General features: G+C 31.1%; 1 protein-coding gene and 1 pseudogene across 3 annotated transcripts in view; both read right to left on the reverse strand.

Annotated features, from left to right (window-relative positions):
• Positions 1–8,369, reverse strand: part of SYCP2 (synaptonemal complex protein 2) — a 96,747-nt gene extending 88,378 nt beyond the window's left edge. The window contains exons 1-7 of one of the 3 annotated variants that reach the window (XM_074288730.1): positions 8,265–8,369; positions 7,939–7,963; positions 5,690–5,775; positions 4,127–4,212; positions 3,764–3,798; positions 1,651–1,793; positions 1,493–1,545 (exon numbers count right to left, since the gene is read on the reverse strand). In XM_074288730.1, the coding sequence (XP_074144831.1) occupies positions 1,493–1,545; positions 1,651–1,793; positions 3,764–3,798; positions 4,127–4,212; positions 5,690–5,775; positions 7,939–7,963; positions 8,265–8,369 (533 nt within the window). The remainder of the gene's footprint in view (positions 1–1,492; positions 1,546–1,650; positions 1,794–3,763; positions 3,799–4,126; positions 4,213–5,689; positions 5,776–7,938; positions 7,964–8,264) is intronic. The other 2 variants (XM_074288731.1, XM_074288732.1) reach the window with 2 other exon arrangements.
• Positions 8,370–9,495: 1,126 nt separating this feature from the next.
• On the reverse strand, positions 9,496–10,076 carry LOC141552742 (superoxide dismutase [Mn], mitochondrial pseudogene; annotated as a pseudogene).
• Positions 10,077–13,413: the final 3,337 nt, after the last annotated feature.

Raw genomic sequence — 13,413 nt, forward strand, 5'->3', positions numbered from 1 at the left:
AATTTAAATATGGTATTTTCTATTTTTTTCCCTATGTTGTTTCTTTTCCCTAGATTTTTATGGGAATGTGGTTTTGTAAAAAAATTGAGATTGTCTTCATATGGGACTAATAACTCTGACTAAAGTGATTAAACTAAATAATTTCTGGTTACTGATTGTGAATATGTTCGTGTTAGCTTATTCAATGTAGAAAATATCAGAAGGAAGTCCACAATTCTACAAGGGTAAGGAAGTAGGAAAAATATATATGTGATACTAAATAGAAGCTTTTTTGAACCTCAAAGATTTATTTTTAATTTAACAAGACTTTATGAATCTATCACTATTAATCAGAAAGGGTTATAGCAATAAATTGTATTACCATTTTTCCCCCTAAGGCAAAGATTTATGAAAGAGCTTATAGACAAAATGAATAGGCATTTATGTCAGGAGACTTTTTAAGTACTGCTCTCAGTGCAGGAGATGCTTAAATAGTATTTGTACTTATGCCTCCAATTAGAGGTAAAACATTAATATTCAGTTTTGAATTGTTAATAAAATGGTAGATATAGGTCATCTATCTTTGGTTCTCACTGCATGACTAGCTGACCTTGTTTTTTAAACTGATGTGTGATCAGAATCTCTCTCTCTTTGTTAAATGTTCATTAAAACCTTTACCTTTTATTCTGAGAAATACCATGCAAAAAAATTAGGTAGATGACAGGTGTGTTTTCATCTTATTAATTTACTATTTATACACTATAGTAAATTTCTAAAAGTTATTTTGTCATACTATTTTATAAATAGGGCAGCTAGAAGGTGCAATGGAGCGAGTGCCAGTCCTAATGTCAGGAAGATCTAAGTTCAAATCCAGCCTTAAGACATGTACTAGCTGTGTGACCCTGGGCAAGTCACCTAATCTTTGTTTGCCTTAATCTACTAGAGAAGGGAATGGCAAACCACTCTAAAATCTTTGCCAAGAAAACCACAAAATAGGGTCAAAGAGAATGAGACATAACTCAAAACAACTCAACAACAACAAATTTTAGAAACATTTTTATACTGGTATTCAGAAGAGCTGGAATTATGGAAAAATCATTGGAGTGCATCAAAGGATCTTGATTCAAATTCTAGCTCTACTCTGGGCTATGTGATTTTGGGAAAATTAATTATAATATTTGGACTCCATTTTTCTTATCTCCAAAGTGAGACTTGAATAGCTGAGGTTTATGATGTTTTATGATTTAATATGATTTTGATCATATTAATGATCTATGATTTGACTCCTATTTTGAGTGGAGAGATGATCTTGGGCTCTGGAAATATATTCCAGAAAAACAAGGTGTTTGTTAGGATCTACTAAGCTAAGAAAGGCACCAAAACCTAAGAAAGGCTAGCCTAATTAATTTCAGAGATGCATATCAATAGGTTGGTTGCAAGATAATAAACTTTTTAGTAAGATCAACTCTCAAAAATCATAAAGTTATAAAAGCATAGCAATCTACAAACTTACAATCTCTTATCTCCAAGCATGCCATTCACATGGTTGAGAAATTTCCGGCAATCCTAGTAAAGAAATAGAATTCAAAATAAATTTAAAGGAAACTTTCAGTTTATTAAAATTAATAATAAATTCATATAAATAATGTAGTTTTATTTTTTTTTACTTACTGTTTCAAAATCAGAGTCTTTAATCCCTTTAAATGCAGTAGCAATAAATTCCATTGGAAACCACTGACAAGCCAGTTCTCGTCTTTGTTTTTCAGAGGTCATTCTACATAAAGATTCTGTGATAGCTACTTGAAAGTCATAATCTATAAAAACAAAATGCAATACTTATTTCAATCTTCATAGAGTTTAAGTTAAAAGTAACTAATAAGAGGCAGCTAAGTGATACAGTGGATAGAATACTGTCCCTGGAGTCAGAAGGATCTGGCTTCAAACCCAGCCTCAGACACTTACTAGCCTTGTCATTCTAGGTTTGTCACTTAATTACTATTGCCTCCAAATTTTTTTTATAAATATAAGAAAACTATATATATATGTGTGTGTGTATATGTGTGTGTATTTACTCCATAGTAAACCAAAATTATCTATCATCATAAGAATGCATAAAAGCTCTATAACCACAGAAGTATAGGGAACTCTCAAGTGTGGGAACTCTTGAGATCAATAGTTGTATAAAGCACATTTAAGTGTCTTGAAACAAGTTAAATGATTTGTTTAAAATCAAATGGATAATAAGTATAAAAAGGCACATTTTAGACCTTATTCTAATCTCAGAATTCTATATAGTATGCCAATTGCCTTTTTACTTTGGTTTATTTACAAATTATATTTATTTCCCAAAATATGAAATTAACTATTTTTGAAGGATGTTAATCAAAGACAACCACATTCCATAATTTTTAGTTTAAAAGTGTTTGATACAGCAGAGTAGAACAGTATGGAAATGAGCTTTTCTTTCTGAATAATACAGTAATGATGATTATTCCAAAGAAAAATTTTAAACAGGTTGCTTTCTATATTTTACGGTTAGGGTTAGGTCTATCTTATCTTTTCTTATAAAAGGAACTTTGCAAAAAATATATATAAATTTAGTTTTTTTCTAAAAAAAAAAAAAAACCTATTTCTAGTAACCCACTGAATACTTTTGAACTCCTCTTAGAGAAGATATTTTATTTTCAATTAAAAACATTTTTATCTCATAAAATGCCATTTAATGAACTACATTTCTTATCATGAAGGAATCTTTTAGCAAATTAGCTAGTAGTTTTTCTTACTTTAATTTTAGGACCAAGATATATTTAGCATAATAGTATTGCTGCTTATGTCAACTATTATTTCAAAGTTCAAACACATCTTTATTTATAAGTTTTGAAGATTCTCATTTCTAAGCTAAAATAATAATGATAAATTTGTGATCTTATGCCTCCACAAATACACTCCAATACTTCGGAGTGTATATATAAAGAGTGAGTGGTCCAGGTTTCTCAACAATTGTGTCATAACACAAATTCTGGTAGGTTCCATGAAACTGCAAAGAACAGGCTAGGGACAAACTGTCCATAATCTTGGAACCAGCCTACGTAAATATAATTAGAGGTTCCTCATACAAGGTTGGCAACCAGGTGATTAATTCTTTTGGTCACAGTCAACTTATTAAGATTTTCTACTAAAAAGATACATAAAATAAAATGTTTACAAAGAGCCCATTGAATAAAGGACACTTAGCTAGATCCTACAAAAGCTCTTTTTTCTCAAGCTAGATCCTACAAAAGCTCCTTTTTTTTCTCAAGGTGCTTAAGTTATGATAGGGAAATAAGATACCAATACAGATAGCTCTAATACACAGTATTATATAATACATTTATTAGAAAATTAGAACATAAGCAGAAGAAGTGACATTTGAATGAAATTTAAAGGAGTTCAACATGCTATAAAAGAAATGAAGTGAAATCTAAGCACAGATAGAGAAATAATTCAAATAAAAACAGAATTATGAGATCCCAGTGTATATTTGTAGGGCAAACAGTTGTCCAGTTTGACTGGAACACAATTAATGGAGGAGAAAAAAAATGAAATTGGACTGAAAACAAGAAAGGAGCAAAGTTGACATTATCTTTACTTATGAGAGGAATGCCATATAAAATCATGAATATTTTGAAATAAGTAAAGATAATTTCCAGATAGACATAATTATTTTATATTTTGAAAATTCATGAATTCCACTGGAAAATATGAAGTAATTTCAGATACAAATTTTTTGAAAGGATATCCTTACCTCCAACATCTAATATTCGTTTACCCATATCAACCCTATGAATGAAAACAGATCACATCACCATTTTTAATATTTCGAGAATGATAGCATAAGCTTTAACCTCTGCTCTTGAATATCCTAAGCATTAATAAGAAAAAAGTGCTTATCCATCATTACAATTTAGAATATTGTTACAACTTTTACATATATGCACTGGTATGTGATTATGGACAGCATAAAGGTAGCTTTTAAAAATCATTTTTTCCTAAGTCTAATTTGAAATAAAACAGCAGAATAAAGTTATAGGTATCCCTATTTTTCCCCCTTTAAATTCTTCATTTGATTTTCTAATTTTAAACAGAATAATCAAACTAAAATTCTTACATGAGAGAGAACATTTCTGGTTTGGAAATTATTTTCTTGGCGTCTCGAGGCATGCCGTCAAGCATAGCATTCAACTTTTTTATGGCCTAGAAAAGAAAAAAAAATGGTCTCTCTCTCTCTCTCAATCATCAAAATTTTCAAAATGTAGTTTGAGAAACCCTAGGAATCATGGAGACTCTCAGGAAGACAAAGAAGTAATAACTATTTTCATAATTATCCCAAGACTGTCTATTAAAATACTCTTCTCTTTTCCAATTTCATATCTCTGTAACGCTGGATGTTTTTTATACACTTCAACCAAAATAAGATTATTGCAACAGAATAAATGCAGAAATAATATGAGAATTTAGCTATCTTTTATTAAGCCAGACAATAAAGAAATTAGAAAAAATATGTAAAATAAACTCTTCTCACTATTTCTATTGTTAATATATTTTTCATAAAGATGTGTTCCTATTTTGTTATTACTGATTATTTTATTTTTATTATTTTAAGTTAATAAATATTTTAAAATAAATTTAGATACAACCCATATAAACAAAATATCTATGGAATTCTCAATAATTTTAAAGAGATTAAAGGAGATCTGGAGACCAAAATGTTTGAAAGCTTTTGCTTTACATAGTCAATAAACTTAAATATATGGAAAATCATCCTAGACAAATTAATACTACAAACAAAAATAAAATTTTAAACTTGTAAATAAGAGTTGTCACATTAAACTTTGAAAATCATATTCTATGATGGAAAGCTAAAATACTGAAGAAATATTTTTTTAAAAGTTTTAAATTTTGAGTTAACAATATTGTTTTGGAGCTAAGCAAGTATAATACATATAAGTGCATATATATGCATACCTACATATATAGAGACTGAATACAATAAACATGTATCACAAAGATTTAACTAAAATGTTAACTTCAAATTCTGCTCTTAAACATCCTAAAATCTCATCTCTGGCTTATTAATTAGGCTGGAATAATTTCTAATATATAATTGAACAAATATATACATCATTATAAGATACTGATTTTCAACAGAAACTCAGAACTCAAGAAGAAATGTATTCCCAAGATTAGTACTGCTGTAAAAGTAGTTCCTCTGCTCAAATTAAATTTGGAATTAAAACAACAACAACAACAACCACCTAATATACTAGTTTCCTTAAGTTCTCAAGGGGTATGACAGCATAATAAAGCTTTGACAGATCCTACCAAGTTGGAAAGGCATCAAAAATAAGCTGGGTGACAAAATACGCATCTGCTGTCAAAGACCCAACATAACTAAGTCCAAAAAGATTTAGAGCCATGGGAATGGTCAATAAATGGTAAATTTATTCAACCACAGCAATTCAAAAACTTCAGTAGTGTAGAGGAATTGCAATCTCAGAAATTGTGGATCCCTTGACATGGTACAATTTTTAAGCTTTATAAAAGGAAAAGTAAGAAATATTTAATATTTTAACAATATTGCTCTTAAACATTATTTAAATTCCATAAAATATTTTTTGTGGAAAACCTTCAAGTAAAAAAAAAAAACAAACAAACAAACACAACACTTTACCTCCTGCTGAATACAGATATGTATTCTCGTGTCGACTATGAAGGCACAGATCCTCAAAATAAAGTTTTCCAGCACTTCCATTTTACCTAGTCAAAATTTTAAATTTTACTACTTCTGAAAATTAATTTTAAAACAGAACATATATTTAAATGACTTCAATTTTCTCATAAAATGACAAAAAATTAAATAAGGAATAATAGAACATTGAACTAAAAGAGAAATGAACAGATTTCTAGAGCTAGCTATATATCATCAAACAAATCACTTAATCTGTGCCTTGGTTTTCTCAGCAGAAAAAAAGAGCTTTGAGCCTCTAAGTTGCCTTCAATTTTAAGATCTATTTTATTTGAAACAACTGTTAATTACTTCTTTAATCGTTTGGTTTTGAAAAATCCTTACTAGATTCTACCATTTTCATTGATATCTCCTCTTTATTTCAGTAGAATTTCTCTTAAACTCTCCATACTTGTTGCCTACTTTTCCTCTCCTGTTTCACTCAACCATTTGCACTCTGGCTTCCAATTTCATCACAATAGAAACTGTTCTCACTGAAGTTGTCAATGATCTCTTAATTTAAAGATGTGATAATGGTCTTAGTCCTCATCTGTTTCAAACCATTTGCTTCCTTTGACTTTGCTGACCAATCTTTCCCACTGTACACAGTGTCCTGTCGGGATTTCCTTGATAGCACTCTCTCCTGATTTGCCTGCTACCTAGCTGGCCACTCTCGCCACTTCCTCAGTTTCGTTTGCTGACTTATTTATGGATGTTCCTTAAGATTCTGACTTGGACCTTTTTCTATTCTCTTTCTATACTTCTATTAACTTCATCAGTTCACCAGTAAATAACTACCATATTTATTTTGCATCACAAAATATCTTTTGAGATTTCAAATGTGATTTCCTGAAAACATAATGAACTCAACACACTCATCCTTTCTTCCCAAAGGAGATTAGCTCTCTTAAATGTCTCTATTTCTGTTAAAAGTATTACCAGGTTAGTCTCCCAGGTTCAAAATCTTAGCAATATCCTAGATTCCTCACACTTCTTTCATCCCACAGATTCATTCAATTGCCAAATCTTGTCATTTCAATCTTCATCTATTCTTGCCTGTGTCAGAGCTACCCTTAGATTCTCATCTTTTCCACCCTATATTATTATAATAGCTTCCTATTTTTTCTTTCTGTCTCAAGTCTCTTACCATTCTCAAATGTACTTCTTGCAAAGTAATTTTTTAAAGATCAGATCTCAGCATGTCAATCAATTCCACGAGATTCCCATTTCCCAAGGAATTTAAACTCTTTTGTTTGGATTTAAGGTAAACTTATCTTTCCAACCTGCCATCAACACCAATCCTTCCTACACACTGCATTCCAGCCAATCTGGTTATCTTCCTGTTCTTTACACACAACAATTTTCCATCTTTGTGACTTTGCACAAACCGGAATGGACAGTTTAGTTCTACCTCAGTCTCTTTCTACATGACACAATCTCAAGTACTATTTTCTTCAGGGCCTTTCTTGAGACAATGCACTGCTTCCCAAATTACCACATATCTATTTCATATTCAATTGTATTTATTTAGTTATTATTTATTTTATAAATATTTACTGTCTCTTCTATTAGATAGCAAATACTTAGCAAAGAAATATTTCTTTGTACTTGAACCCCATGACATCACACTATGACTGGCAATTAATAGTCCCAATGGATTAATAAAATCAGAGCTATTAGCCCTATGTTCATCATTTCAGAAGCCACTATTCAAAAATTTAAGGGCTTTGAAAAAAGATGTAAATCTTTTAGAGTACTCAATTATTTCCACTCCCCAATCTCCCAAACTAACACAGGGAACAGAGTTCTGGTTTGGAAATATTATACACACATATACATATACACTCACACACACGTATACACATACATTCAAATATGTGTGTGTATATGTATGAGTATGTGCACATATATATAAGTATATATATGTAGCACATATTTACATATACATATACACACACATATAAAAGGTATTTATAGGCTATAAAGGTACTACATAACCACAAACCAAATTTTTATTTTTCCTAGCATGTAGGTCCTATGTTTTAAAGTCAACTCTGGTATTTAAAATATTTTAAATTGTCAAGTACTAAGCATTCACCATAGTACTATTAGAAATTATCAATTCATCATACCAAAATCAAAACATCATAATATTATTCAAATAACATCACTTAACACCTGTTCTTTTAGCATACCTTCATTATTGATATCATGAACAGTCTGAAAGAAAAAAGTGATCAATTTGTAATTGATTACTTTATATTTAGTATAGTTCATATTACAAAATTTATCTTATAAAAATGCTATAAAACACTAGAGAATTTGGGAAGATTGTACATTTTTTCAACTAAAAATAAAGTGAGCATTTAATTATTACTAAGTTTATAAAACCTAGATTGAATGGTTATCCTATGTCCTATATTAATGCATTTTAAGGCATAAGGTATACAGTATGCAATTTGTTTCAATTATCACAAGTTTTGTAAAATTACTTTAAAAGAGGACTTATTTTATTTTTTACCATTAAGACATCAAAGAAATCTTCTATCAGATTCGCCATGGCTTCATCTTTTTCCTTCTTGTGACTTAAAATAATGTCTTTGGTTTTTTCAAACCAGGCCACCATGTAAAGGGGAAAAAAAAAATTATTTTAATTTCAATTTAGAGTACTTTATGTGTCAGTTATCATTATATAAGTAGGTAGCATACTAGTAAAATATACAGACGTCCCAAGATGTGAGTTTCTAAAAAAAGAATAACAGTATTTTAAGAAAATTTATTTAAATATTTCCAAAAATAAACAGAAAATAGATTCCTAATGCCTAGATTGTCTTCATTTAACAGCATCCTTATTTCAGGAGGAAAAATGCATATATTTTTCTTGCATCCTAGTTAAGTCAGCTTATACATAACCACAAACCAAATCAGAGATCTTTCCAGCAACAACAGAAGTAATAACATTTCTCTATGTTATCAACGAAACCCAACAGGAAGACATGGAAAGAGAACTTCCATTTAAAATAAGTAAAAAATGCATAAAATACTTAGGAGTCTCCCTATCAAAATCAGCACAATACCTATAGAAATATGCAAAATACCTTACAGAAATAAATAAATAAGTGAATAAATATCAATTGATGGACCAAGATAATAAAAATTGAAATACTGCATTAATTAATTTATTCAGTCCCATACCATTCAAACTGTCAAAGATCTGCTTTTATAAAGAAAAATAATAACATTCATTTGGAGAAGTAAAGATTTTCAAAGGAAATGATGAAAAATATGGGAGAAGTAGAAGGAGCAGACTTAGCTCAAAGTAAACAATGAATAATTATAAAAATGATTCAATCCTGGTTAAAATGTAGATTGATCAGTGATGCAGAGTAGGTTCACAACATATAGAAGAAGCAAATAAACCAGATAGCTTAGTGTTCAAGAAAGGATTTTTTTAAACCATTTTTCCCAATATGAAAGGAGGAGGAGGGTGATGGGGAAAAATAAAATGTTTATTAATTTTTAAAATATGATTTAAAAAATTTTTTAAATATCCTTTAGTTTTAGCATGTTCATTCTTAATAAATGAGGCTGGACAGATAACACAGGAGGAATCTTAGCATTGGAAAAGACAGTGTCATTAAGCTATTTTTCAGTTATGTTCAACCCTCCCAGACCCCATTTGGGGTTTTCTTGGCAAAGATCCTATGAGAGTTCTGTATAACAACTCATTAAGAAATTACAGTGTCACACACTACAAAAATAGCTTCAACAAAAGCAAATGTTTAAATAGTGAATAAAGTACTTCTCTACTTTTTACAAGCTGAGTATCTTTCAAATATATTCTCCCATTTGATTACATTCCAGATTACTTTTAGACAATCAGGTCTAACATTTTTATATTGAAGGTAATAAGCGTGTTCCCATACTTCAATTCCCAGTAGAGGAATAAGACCTGTTGTTCTTTGCAAAGGATCCTGGTTAGAACAAGAAATAATCTGTAGCCATCCTTATTCCTTTTTGAAGCCAAGCCAATCCTACCCTGAACCTTGAACACAAACTGACACAGCCATCAACTTCTCTTTAAATTTTTCAAAATAACAAAAATAACATCTGATGAGTTCCAGCAATTCCCCTTTGGAAGGCTCCACCAAGGTTTGTCCAGAAAATAGTGTGATTGGTATGACACCATCACTGAACTGCAGGGCAGGTTAGAGAGCTATCTCCATCTGGAGAGCTGTTTTCCATACTGGAGAGCTGCAATAACATCATCCTTTGCCAGAGCCTCTTTATATTTCTCTTCTCTAGTAGGCTTGCTATCTCCTTTTCCACTCATTTTACTGATAAGGAAATGAGGCAAAGAGGGTTAAGTATCTTGCCCAGAGTAGCACAGCTAGGAATTGTCTGAGGATATATTTGAACTCAGCAAGATAATACTTTCTGCTTCTAAGCCAGTGCTCTATCTAAAAACCTTAGTCACAATATATTCTAATATACTCTATACTCATCTGAGAGAAAGAAAGGAGGAAGATGAGCATAGTGTATATCAATAGACATATTCGATTTATGGTGAAACTTCTTCTACTTCATTGAAAAGTGAGAGGGAAGGAGTAAGCTATGGGGAAATTGTGAGGAAAAGGGGTAAAATAAGGGGAGGAACTTCAAGGTGGGAGAGGGATACTAAAAAGGGAAGGCTGTGAAAAGCAAGTGGTGTTCACAAGTTTAGTACTAGGTAGGGGGATAAGAGGGAAGGAAAGGGGAAAAGCATAAGCAGGGGTTAATAGGATGGCAAGCAATATAGAATTAGTCATTTTAACCATAAATGTGAATGGGGCAAACTGCCTCATAAAGAGGAAGCAGTTAGCAGACTGGATTAAAAGTCAGAATCCTACTATATGTTGTTTATAGGAAACACACCTGAAACAGGGTGATACATTCAAACTAAAAGTAAAAGGGTGGAGCAGAATCTACTATGCTTCAGGCAAAGCCAAAAAAGCAGGGCTAGCCATCCTCATCTCAGGTCAAGTAAAAACAAAAATTGATCTAATTAAAAGAGATAAGGAAGGGCATTATATCCTGCTAAAGGGTAGCATCAATAATGAAGCAGTATCAATATTAAACATATATGCACCAAGTGGTGCAGCATCTAAATTCTTAAAAGAGAAATTAAGAGAGCTGCAAGAAGAAATAGACAGGAAAACTATAATAGTGAGAGATCTCAACCTTGCACTCTCAGAATTAGATAAATCAAACCACAAAATAAATAAGAAAGAAGTCAAAGAGGTAAACAGAATACTAGAAAAGTTTGATATGATAGATCTTTGGCGAAAGCTAAATGGAGACAGAAAGGATTACACTTTCTCCTCAGCAATTCATGGAAGTTATATAAAAATTGATCATATACTAGGGCATAAAAACCTCAAAATCAAATGCAGTAAGGCAGAAATAGTAAATGCATCCTTTTCAGATCACAATGCAATCAAAATTACATTTAATAAAAAGCCAGGGGAAAATAGACCAAAAAATAATTGGAAACTAAATAATCTTATACTAAAGAATGATTGGATAAAACAGCAAATCATAGACATAATAAATAACTTCACCCAAGAAAATGACAATAATGAGACATCATACCAAAATGTGTGGGATACAGCCAAAGCAGTAATAAGGGGAAGTTTTATATCTCTACAGGCCTACTTGCATAAAATAGAGAGTGGGCCAATGAATTGGGCTTACAACTAAAATTACTAGAAAAGGAACAAATTAAAAACCCCCAGACAAACACAAAACTTGAAATTCAAAAAATAAAAGGTGAGATTAATAAAATTGGAAGTAAAAAAACTATTGAATTAATTAATAAAACTAAGAGTTGGTTCTATGAAAAAACCAACAAAATAGACAAACCCTTAATAAACCTGATTTAAAAAAGGAAAAGAGAAAAAGCAAATTGTTAGTCTTGAAAATGAAAAGGGAGAACTCACCACTAATGAAGAGGAAATTAGAAGAATAGTTAGGAGCTACTTTGCTCAACTTTATGCCAATAAATTCGATAACTTAAATGAAATGGAAGAATACCTTCAAAATATATAGCTTGCCCAGATTAACAGAGAAGTAAGTCGTCTAAATAGTCCCATCTCAGAAAAAGAAATAGAACAAGCTATTAACCAACTTCCTAAGAAAAAATCCCCAGGACCAGATGGATTTACATGTGAATTCTACCAAACATTTAAAGAACAACTAACTCTAATGCTATATAAACTATTTGAAAAAATAGGGATTGAAGGAGTCCTATCAAATTCCTTTTATGACACAGACATGGTACTGATACTTAAACCAGGTAGATCGAAAACTGAGAAAGAAAACTATAGACCAATTTCCTTAATGAACATTGATGCTAAAATCTTAAATAAGATATTAGCAAAACGACTTCAGAAAATCATCCCCAGGATAATACACTATGACCAAGTGGGATTTATACCAGGAATGCAGGGCTGGTTTAATATTAGGAAAATTATTAGTATAATTGACCATATTAATAATCAAATTAATAAAAACCATATGATCATCTCAATAGATGCAGAAAAAGCATTTGATAAAATCCAACCTCCATTCCTACTAAAAACGCTTGAGAGTATAGGAATAAATGGACTATTCCTTAAAATAATAACGAGCATATATTTAAAACCTTCAGTAAACATCATATGTAATGGCGATAAATTAGAACCTTTCCCTGTAAGATCAGGAGTGAAACAAGGTTGCCCACTATCACCATTACTATTCAATATAGTACTAGAAACTCTAGCTTCAGCAATAAGAGCCGAGAAAGAGATTCAAGGTATTGGAGTAGGAAATGAGGAAATCAAACTATCACTCTGTGCAGATGACATGATGCTATGCTTAGAGAACCCCAAAGACTCTGCTAAAAAGCTATTAGAAATAATTCAGAATTTTAGCAAAGTTTCAGGAAACAAAATAAATCCACATAAATCCTCAGCATTTTTATACATTACCAACACAATCCAACAGCAAGAGATACAAAGAGAAATTCCATTTAAAATAACGGTTGATAGTATAAAATAACTGGGAATATATCTACCAAAGGAGAGTCAGGAATTATATGAGCAAAATTACGAAACACTTGCCACAAAAATAAAGTCAGATTTAAATAATTGGAAAGACATTCAGTGCTCTTGGATAGGCCAAGCGAATATAATTAAGATGACAATACTCCCTAAACTGATCTATTTATTTAGTGCTATACCAATCAGATTCCCAAGAAACTATTCTAATGACCTAGAAAAAATAACAACAGAATTCATATGGAACAACAAAAGGTCAAGAATTTCAAGGGAAGTAATGAAAAAAAAATTAAATGAAGGTGGTCTAGCTGTACCTGATCTAGAACTATATTATAAAGCAACAGTCACCAAAACCATTTGGTATTGGCTAAGAAATAGACTAGTTGATCAGTGGCATAGGTTAGGTTCACAGGGCAAGATAGTGAATAAAAATAGCAATCTAGTGTTTGACAAACCCAAAGATCCCAACTTTTGGGATAAGAATTCATTATTTGACAAAAACTGCTGGGAAAACTGGAAATTAGTATGGCAGAAACTAGGTATGGACCCACATTTAACACAACATACTAAGATAAGATCAAAATGGGTCCAAGA

This window comes from Sminthopsis crassicaudata, chromosome 2, assembly GCF_048593235.1.
Source record: "Sminthopsis crassicaudata isolate SCR6 chromosome 2, ASM4859323v1, whole genome shotgun sequence".
Taxonomy (NCBI): domain Eukaryota; kingdom Metazoa; phylum Chordata; class Mammalia; order Dasyuromorphia; family Dasyuridae; genus Sminthopsis; species Sminthopsis crassicaudata.